The 10,326-nt window shown below is 41.8% G+C and overlaps 1 protein-coding gene across 1 annotated transcript in view; it reads right to left on the bottom strand.

Annotated features, from left to right (window-relative positions):
* Positions 1-624: 624 nt before the first annotated feature.
* Positions 625-10,326, bottom strand: part of LOC124286169 (thyroid receptor-interacting protein 11-like) — a 47,005-nt gene continuing 37,303 nt past the window's right edge. Inside the window, exons 17-25 of the mRNA XM_046722519.1 lie at positions 10,020-10,091; positions 9,584-9,705; positions 9,050-9,213; positions 7,799-7,902; positions 7,289-7,388; positions 4,190-4,271; positions 3,652-3,766; positions 2,937-3,057; positions 625-2,377 (exon numbers count right to left, since the gene is read on the bottom strand). Coding sequence (XP_046578475.1) covers positions 2,346-2,377; positions 2,937-3,057; positions 3,652-3,766; positions 4,190-4,271; positions 7,289-7,388; positions 7,799-7,902; positions 9,050-9,213; positions 9,584-9,705; positions 10,020-10,091 — 912 coding nt within the window. The 3' untranslated portion in view covers positions 625-2,345. The remainder of the gene's footprint in view (positions 2,378-2,936; positions 3,058-3,651; positions 3,767-4,189; positions 4,272-7,288; positions 7,389-7,798; positions 7,903-9,049; positions 9,214-9,583; positions 9,706-10,019; positions 10,092-10,326) is intronic.

Here is a 10,326-nt window from a genome sequence, read left to right as displayed (position 1 = left end):
ACTACATCAATGAAAATGTGCCTACTGTCTGGCTTATTTAGTGTTAACTTAAACCCATGTTTAGGCCTTACATTTGTGTGACTCTAAATGTCTGTATTAGTGAATGTATGGAGAAATGGAGATCTCGCTAGTGCGTTACTGTATCAGCAGTGTTAGATCTCCTGGCCAACAACCAGCAGGCTAGGAGAATACAAGTGTCACAAAAGGCATTTCATGAAAATATATGTATAGAAATTAAAACAATTCAAATCAAATTGTCTGTTTTGTATTTTATGCAACATCTCTGAAGACTGTTTCAGACAAGTGGTGAGCGATTTGGGATTGAGACTGCTTTGAAAAATCAAATCACAGTTTGTGGGTTAAATGTGGGAAAACGTTAACAGCAGCTCCTGGCACAACTAAGGGACACAATTGTGTTACCCATAACCACTGGGGGCTAGTTGGGTTGCCTTTGGCTAAAGCGTTTCCTCGCCGCGCTGAAGACCCGGGTTTGATTCCCCACATGGGTACAATGTGTGAAGTCCATTTCTGGTGTCCCCACCATGATATTGCTGGAATATTGCTGAAAGCGGAATAAGACCATACTCACTCACTCCAAAGGGATTATAGAAAAATGAGTCAGTATGACTGTAGGAAAATATGTTTATTTCCTCTTCATCACCAATCAAGCATATGACATCACTTGAAATCTCAACTGATTACAAGTTGTAAGGTCAGTGCATCTAATGCTCGTTATGGAAACCACCATGCCGCAATGAAAGACTCGCACATAATCATACCAAGTTTAATCAGTTAACTTCTCTTGACCCACTTGTACAGAATGATCTTATCACTGAAAGCGTTATAACAAAAACTTACAGCAGATTGCAGGGCAAGGATCACTTGTGCTTGTAGGCCCTGGTGACTAGTACCCAAATTTCATGCAATTCATTTACACCTACTCTCTAAAATGTTATGATAACTATGTCTATGAAAACAAATCCAGTGATATTTAACAGAACCCCTCTGAAATGTTACCAAAAAGAATCTTGTAAATGAATGCCAATTGATTAGTCTGTGAACGCCTGTACAATGACAACCCATCTATGGTGGCTAGTGCTGCAGACATATATTAGATTTGTACAATATATACATACGATTCAGTGGATACTTACAATGAGAGTATTAACTTACACTGTACATGACAATATTACAATCCCACAGTAAGAAACCACTACCCACCTCCATACCCTAGCTGACGCCAATAACTGAAACTTAATGCTTAACTCTACAGCCCTCTATATTAAGTTAATAAAATACTGTGAACATTAACAATTGTAAATTCTAAAACAGATACTTAAAACTTGCATATGTTGCATAGTATTGAACCACGACTGGGATCATGCAGACTGACTAAAAATGTCGATCAACTGAAGTCATTGATGAAATTATAATCAGTTTTAAGAGAAAGTATTTTCATTAAACAAAACTTTAATACAAAATTCATCAACACTGCTACTGAATAGCAAACAGCTTTTATGTTTTTACCAAATGTTTACAACCACCAACTGGGTCCTGATCCACAAAGCGTTTGTAATGTTACGAGCTATCGTAACTTTTGTTTGTCATAGGCTTACGAATGACGTAGAACTACGAACACTTTGTTAATCGGGCCCCTGGTCCTGTATAGATTGTGTACTAAAAAGATTTTGGGTCTTCCTCTGATTATGATATGTTTTAATAATTTAAAGTTACATAATATGACATCATTTGGTCCAGGCTTGTCGGTTTTCACACAAAATGCAATGTTATTGAAATAGCAAAATGCTGTTTTCCTGTCATAATGGTACAGGTAAAAGATTAGTCTTATGTGGTTGAAAGTCTGTTTCTCTTAGTTGACATCCCATGACTCATCACTTTTACTACTCAAAAGAAGGTACGGATCAGCTGATTCTTTCCGATAAACTAAAGTAAAATGAGAGAACCTGGTGGTCCTTAACTTTTGTTGAGTAGTATATGAACAATACACTAACTAATCTATTATCATCTTGAGCCAAGAACATCTTTAAGAATTGCACTGGAGTTCTGTGGTGTGGACCTGCCAGATCCGCCCTGACTGAGCGCGTCACCTGACATGGGTGCGATGAGTGGATTGGTCTGTGTGACGGGAGACATGGACGCCATTAGGATGTGGGGTTTGGTGGTAGCCGTCTGCTCCCCAACATGCAAGGGCATGGACACATGTCTGGGGGCGGGTGAACGGGTTGAACACTGGCTTCTGGCCCTCCTTGTGTTTGTCTGTAACCTCCTGGGCCATCTTCTCGGCTGGCATCCGGACTGGGGGCGGAGGAGGAGATGATTCTTTCTCAAGGAACTTGACAAACAGCTGGGAGAAAGACTGAAAATGACATTACAAAAATGAAATGAAATTATTTTCAAATAATACAACATCCTCTTTCTGTTCATACATGTCTACAAAATACTTTGAATTTTGCAGTCAATCTTTCAGCCATGTTTCTATAACACCAGGACAATGATGAGACTTAGGATCTTGACACAAACTGCCATCATTTATCAATACCTTTTTAATACTATGACCCTCATAAGAAAAACAACAGGTACCTTCTATAAACTTGAATGAGTGAGTGAGTTGAATTTTACGCCGCTATTAGCAATATTCCAGCAATATCACGGCAGAAGGACACCAGAAATGGGCTTCACACAAACTTGAATGAGATCAGCTTTTAGCAATACTTCAGCAATATATCATCAAGGAAAACCAAACAATTGTACTTGAGTAGAATTAAACCAGTGTCCTTCTTGTGATGAGAGAACACCTCAACCACTTGGCTACTCTAACAGTTCAGTTCTGCAGGACAGTTTACTACTTCAACCAGTGAGATGCCCATTTGTTATCGCTCCAACCACAAGTCCTTCAAGAACAACTAATAGCTCACCTGGTCCAGTGAAGGTGCCTTCCTGCCTCCACGTTACAGGTGTTGTTGGTGGGGTGGGGCCTGACCGAGGAGACCCAAATCGGAGGAATCCTGCTACCCAGCTGGACCGATTCAGATCAATCTATGGAAGAGAGGGTCAACACTTACAATTTATTCCATACAATCAGATCAATATGTGTGTATTTTATTATGACCTTCTCTAAGGCCCTCCCCCAGCCCGTGATACCATATGAATTTTCACTTGACAAATAAACAATACTGTACATGTTAAATAGGAATGTGGGTATTCAGCATTATTAACTCAACCTTCATGAATACAAAATCATTAATTTTAGGAGGATCATGTAAAAAATGTGTAAAGACATAGGGGAGGGTCATTCATACAAGCAATTGGGTAGGGTAATTATTTTCAAAACCCTCAGACATCACAACACACTTCATATATGACCAGTCCCTCTACACAGACCCTTAATAAATGACATGTTCCTCTACATGAACACTTAATCTATGACAGGTCCCTAAACTGTCCCGGATTGGGAGAACTTTTCCAGTGAGGTGTTCATTAGGCTGCATATGGCACATTTTAGAAGGAAGTTTGACAGTGCCTTGACAGGGAATGATTTCTGCATAAAACAAGTTTCTTTAGACCTGTACCATAGAAATCGGTTCGAAGTAGTTCTGCATTGTCTTCAACTTTTGTTAACTGTCTTCTTACCTTCGCATAGTCATCGTGCTGGAAGTTGAGGACCCCACCCATCATGTGAATGACCTCATTGCGTTGATTAGATGGTGTTTGGAAATAGCCTATCAGCATGTTCTTCATCAACAACCTGACCACAAAACAAACAGGATGAGTGAGGAGTTGGGTTTAATACTTTATTTGTGCGGAATGCCTGAAGTGATGCTGGTCTCTGACATTTAACACTTTGCAGAAGCCAACAAGCAGGGGTATGTCGGTGACAGACATCATGAGGAAGAACTAGGATTGAACCCACAAGGGAAGTAACTCTGCACAGCACAGTAGCAGACAAGATAAATACCAACAATTCCTCTGTGTGAGTGAGTATGTCTGATGGATGGATGAGTGTATTGGGTTTATCCTGCTTTCAACAATATTTTAGCTACAACATGGTGTGCTTGCTTGATATAGGTCAAAGGCCAATTTAGCACTAAATATAATAATGGTGAATCCTTAATTTAAAATTGTGATCATAGGTTTACATCTAAGGGACTGACTATTTCTGACTACTCACTTGTCCACCTTGGCCTCTGTACTTGTTGTCAGCTTCCTGATTTCCTCCTCTGCTGCCTTTAGAGACTTCTCTCGTAGCAGGACTGTAAATAAGAAGTGCTGTGTCAGCACCTTACTACAATAACAGCTCAATGAATCGTCTATGATGAATAAACTTACGCATTATTATTCAGTAGCAAAATTATTCAGTAATGTGCTTTACATAAGGATATCAGCAATAACAAAAGAATTGAAACATACAAATGATTTACATAACAAACGGTGAGAAAACAAGCAATGAAAGACAGAAGGCAAAAAATTAGCCAACCAAGGATCATCTGGTGGGCTAGGGTAGGGAGAAGGCAGGCAGGCAGGCACTGAACAACCAGGATCCTCTGATCGCCAAAGGGAGGTAAGTCTCCATGCTGAGTAGAACAACTACATCTACACAATGTGAACACGGTGCTGCTGCTGCTGTTGACATACAAACTACGAATATCACAATAGGTACTGACACTCATCCCTTCAGTACCTGATGTAATACTCATGGTTTGTACATCCAACTTAGCTCATGCGGTGATCAGGCCAGACAACACACTGTGGCAGCAGCGGCGGCGGCCATCTTGACTTGCCGTGATAAGCTGTGTCGGTGGCCAGTGGCTACACTGGAGAGGTGCTAGTGTTAGACTGGAACAATCAAATGTTCCTCTACTGCACTGACTATGGTGTATACAGAGAGTCGAGACTTCAGGGATGGTTCTAACAAGCATATGAAGACAATACCAATTTTACATCATGAACATTCACAGTTTTACCACATATGTCTATCCTCACATTTTACAATCAAATCCATATTAACACCTAGGTAATATATTCTCTAATTAAATTATGGCCATCTCCATCCAAATTACTGAAATAATTCCATTGGTGATATATTACTACAAATACTGTTATAATCAGTATCAACATACCTACACAGGATGATATATGTGTTATCGCTCCTGGTTCACTGAAACATCTGTTATACAATAGCTGTCTAAATGTTTACACATATAGATACTTTGTTACAAGTGTTTACAGCAGGTACATATCTGTTAGTTGGGCACTACAGTAACCTGTTAGGCTAACCGTGTTAGTGTAACCAGCCACCAAGCACCACACATTTGAAAACATACTTACAACAGAACGTTCATGCATGTTGTGGACAACCAGGGAAGAAATCTCTCATGTCCTAACTCACTCCATTTCTCATGCAGTCTTGTAATGATATTCAGTTCAGAGCATGGACAAAGGTCAAGCTCCCAAATTTCTACTTTACACAAATACAAGTACAATACAGACAAAGAAATACATGCTGTTCCAAAACCCTGGTCAATCAGCCATGCTATTTTACACCAACCAATGACAACATGCGTCTCTGCCAGATGGTTCCCTCCACAGGACTGCAACATATTGTCTCGGCCATGCTGATTGGTCAGTTGTTAGGATAGGTTAGTCCATGCCGATCGGTAAGATATTTATGTAATCTCGGCTAGTAACTTGAGGCCTTCTTTTTACTCAGAATTACCAGCTGAGATTAGACAAACATCAACACATGCAAGCCCTTTCATTCGAGCATAAAACATGCACAATTTTTGTCTACTGGGCCAAAGTTCCTACAGATTTTGTTTTAGAAATTTCAATAATTTAGATTATATATCAAAATCATATTTCAAATCAATGTCCAATATAAGCCTACAAGATCGAATGTGATGTTTGCCTAATAAAACATAAATGCTGCAAGACACTACTTTTGATTAACAACTGAACAATGGATGAACAATGATAGACATTCAATGAGAGATGATACGTAGAGGCGCTATCTGCCCGTTGTGACGAGGAATACAAGTACCCGTTTGCCATATATCAGTCAGCATCCTGAGGCGTCAATCTCTCAGGATTACCAGCTGATATTAAGAAACCAGGCTTATAAAGGCAAAATCTGTAATCTTCTCCAAGAAATACTAAAAAATTTGACGGAATCACCCCAAACCCAGAAATTGCAAAATTTTCTGTGCACACTCAAAGCAAGCAAATCTTGATTTAAAAATTGAAAAAAGAAAACACTGCTGTGTGCAATTTCAAAAAGTTAAAGCCAAACAACTTTGTGAGAAGCAAATCTAAAATAGCTCTGTCACACAGGAAGCACCAAACAGGGCAGTTAGCAACTCAAAAAAGGTTGAAAAAATGAGCGTAAGAAAATAATGAGAGAGGAATGAAACAAGTGAGTAAAGCAATTAAATGTTGTGAAGCCAGGATATCTATCCCACCTCAGCCAGGCTCTCGAGAAACGAGAGACTCGGAATTACCAGCTGAGATTAAATAGACTCCCGAGGGACAAAAATCCAAAAAGACGGGATGCTGGAAGCTTCGATTTCATCAACAAGAAACATCAGCTCCTTGAATCCAATGGTTGAACACCCAGTTCAGCTTTAGTGTCAGTGTTAGTGTCATGATCTAAGCCAGTACCTTGAACTTTCAGATGTGTAGCCCCCATGCTAGTTGATGTTATTGCACCCAGTGCTCAGCTCATGCAGGGTCACATACACGATATATCCATGCAGTATCCGGTCAATATAACACGTAACACTCATCTTTAGTGTTTTTATATACAGTGCTCATTCAGTAACAACAGACTCACAACACTATACTGTTGCTGCCACAACTGATTGGGAAATGTTATGCATATCTCATTATAAAGGGATAAAGTCAAAGAATCTATTCTTCAATAGTGAAGTTAAAGTATGGGTGTTAAAATCACTTTAGCGTTATGATCCCTTTAAGGATCAAGCCAAAATGTTTCTTGTCATTGCGTCTTGTTGAAAATTACATTTATTTTATTTTCCTTCACTTTTAAATATTAGTTACACATTATTTACCTAAAAAGATTTTTTTTAAACTTATTTCATATCAAAACTTATGCCTGTATAATTTCACAAATATTTTAAACAGATTTTTGTAAATTCCGACGTTGAACAGCCCTTCTGACAGAAGTGCCATGGTTAGTGAAGGAGCACAGTTGATGTTAGAGATAAGGAGAGGTTAGAGCCACCAGAAACTGGAGAGAACATCAAACACCTACCTTCCTCCTTCAATGCAGCTACAGCCTCCTCCTTCTTGTCCAGCTGTTCACTCAGACGAGATGCTGCCTCCAGTCCATCTGATGCCTCCTCTAGCTCACTCTGTAATAGTTGTAAGGCAAATAGTACATGAGAAGCGAGAACATTGTTTGTTGGGACAAAGTTGACTAAGTTTTGATTTACTGTATGGAGGCAGATTGGAGTGTTTTCATTGATATTATACCACTCTGGGTAAAAAAAGAAAAAGTGTGCTGTGTCACCATTTCTAGAATCACATCTATCTTCTGCAAGTGAAGTCCATCATCAGAGTTCTAGAGTAGAACTGGTCCAAAGATCATATGGTGTAAGTGGTGTACCTTGCAAGAAGCAACCAACTTGTTTGGGTGGAAAGGATCAGCGATCTGGCTGACAGCCAGTGTGATGTTGGACTCTAGCATTAATCACTAGATTGGTGTGAGGTAGCTTGAGTTATACATTATAGGAAAAAGACAAGAAGACTGAGAACCACATACCTGTGTAGTGTCAAGTGTTCTCTGTAGTGTGTTCATCTTGTCTTTCAGGATCTTTATCTCATCTTGGTACCTCTCAGTGTCGGCAGAAATCTGAGCATCTTTGTCTGCAACAAGCATATCTAAATGTCATGTACATGTGCCACATTATTCAAAACAATATCAAACACTATGGTATTGACATGTATTATAACATGACGCTCAATACTGCCCTTTACCAACCTGCTGCCAAGAAACCACCCTGTGATGGCAGAGCTACCCACCCTGTGATGGGAGAGCTACCCGCCCTGTGATGGGAGAGCTACCTGCCCTGTGATGGCAGAGCTACCCACCCTGTGATGGCAGAGCTACCCGCCCTGTGATGGGTGAGCTACCCACCCTGTGATGGGTGAGCTACCCACCCTGTAATGGCAGAGCTACCCGGCCTGTGATGGGAGAGCTACCCACCCTGTGAGAGCAGAGGTACCCACCCTGTGATGGGAGAGCTACCTATCCTGTGATGGGAGAGCTACCCACCCTGTGATGGGAGAGCCACCCACCCTGTGATGGGAGAGCTACCCACCCTGTGAGGGAGCAGAGCTACCCACCCTGTGATGGGAGAGCCACCCACCCTGTGGGATGGCAGAGCTACCCACCCCTGTGATGGCAGAGCTACCCACCCTGTGATGGCAGAGCTACCCTCTGTGATGGGAGAGCTACCCACCCTGTGATGGGAGAGCTACCCACCCTGTGATGGGAGAGCTACCCACCCTGTGATGGGAGAGCTACCCATCCTGTGAGGCAGAGCTACCCACCCTGTGATGGCAGAGCTACCCACCCTGTGATGGGAGAGCTACCCACCCTGTGATGGGAGAGCTACCCACCCTGTGATGGGAGAGCTACCCACCCTGTGATGGGAGAGCTACCCACCCTGTGATGGCAGAGCTACCCACCCTGTGATGGGAGAGCTACCCACCCTGTGATGGGAGAGCTACCCACCCTGTGATGGCAGAGCTACCCACCCTGTGATGGCAGAGCTACCCACCCTGTGATGGCAGAGCTACCCACCCTGTGATGGGAGAGCTACCCACCCTGTGATGGGAGAGCTACCCACCCTGTGATGGGAGAGCTACCCACCCTGTGATGGCAGAGCTACCCACCCTGTGATGGCAGAGCTACCCACCCTGTGATGGCAGAGCTACCCACCCTGTGATGGCAGAGCTACCCACCCTGTGATGGCAGAGCTACCCACCCTGTGATGGGAGAGCTACCTACCCTGCTGGAACTGTTCAAGCACCATCTGGAGGTTGGCGAGAGAGGCAGCATACTGCTGGCACTGATCCTGCATGGCCGTCATCTGCATGTAGGCTGCGTCCCGTTGACTGGTCACCCCTTGCAGCTGATGCTGCAACGTCTCCACCTGCTCAATGGCTGCTTGGCTAAAGAAGGACAAGATGGTAGATTCATATAGTCAAGAAGGCAAGTCAATGGTCACCTTCATCTGTCAATATTTGTTGTCAAATCTCAAATTATAGTTTCTGTTGTTGACGCTGCACTCAGCTTGATAACAGCTCTGTGATGTTGGCCTGTAAATAATCAAGTCTGAACCAGACAAACCAATGGCTGACATAATGAACACTAGATGTTGGCGTGCAGTAACAAGTAATCAACCAAGCTTCCTGGTCTGAACAAATTATTCCTTTAGTTATTGCACAACCATCACAGATAGCGTGTGACTTAGTACAAAGCCATTAGTGATTCCAGGTATGACTAAGTACATGTGTATGTGTGTCTATAGAAATGTCTCACCTGGCACTCTGCACTGCAGAGCTGGATGATAGGATCTTCTCCTCAGCCACAGCAAGCCTGTTCCTCAACTCCTTCTCTCTCTCCTCGGCTTCCAGAGCTTCCCCAGTGTAGCCCTCCTCAATCTGCAATACATACCATATCCGATTAATACATCTTTGACCCAACTTTCAACAACCAAGTGTAGATGTGATGACATACTACTCAACAAAAAGTTTAGGTCCACCTGATTCTTTCCTATTAATAGGTAATCACTTCAGCCATGACATATTGCCTATACTAATATGAAATCCAAGGTATTTATCGTTTTTGTGTAGTATATTTAGCTTGACATTATATACAGTGAGTATGACATGCTGAATGGGCTTCAGACATTTTACCGATGTGGAATTAATCTTAGCATTGCCAACAGTGCCCCCTGTGTGCCCTGAAGGTTTACCTGAAGCAAGTGCTGCCTCAGTCTCTCCAGTTCCCGACTCAGTTTCATTTCTTTCTCTTTCAGACGGGTGATCTGCAATACAGATATACAGGCTATTAGAACTCTCTTGCAAATCTATTTCACGTATCTCCAAAATATATTTCTGAAACATAATTAGGCTAATACATCAAAATAACTATGTGAAAATGATGAAATACATAAAATACTTCATGTACCTTGGGTACATTCAGTATCTCCTTGCTATTCTCCAGGAAGTCCAATCTTATTTTTAGATTGTCTTACACAGATTGGCTATACAGAGTTACGC

This window comes from Haliotis rubra, unplaced genomic scaffold (assembly GCF_003918875.1).
Source record: "Haliotis rubra isolate DU_JTF1 unplaced genomic scaffold, ASM391887v1 Scf377, whole genome shotgun sequence".
Taxonomy (NCBI): Eukaryota; Metazoa; Mollusca; class Gastropoda; order Lepetellida; family Haliotidae; genus Haliotis; species Haliotis rubra.
This window is presented reverse-complemented; position numbering and strand designations above follow the sequence as displayed.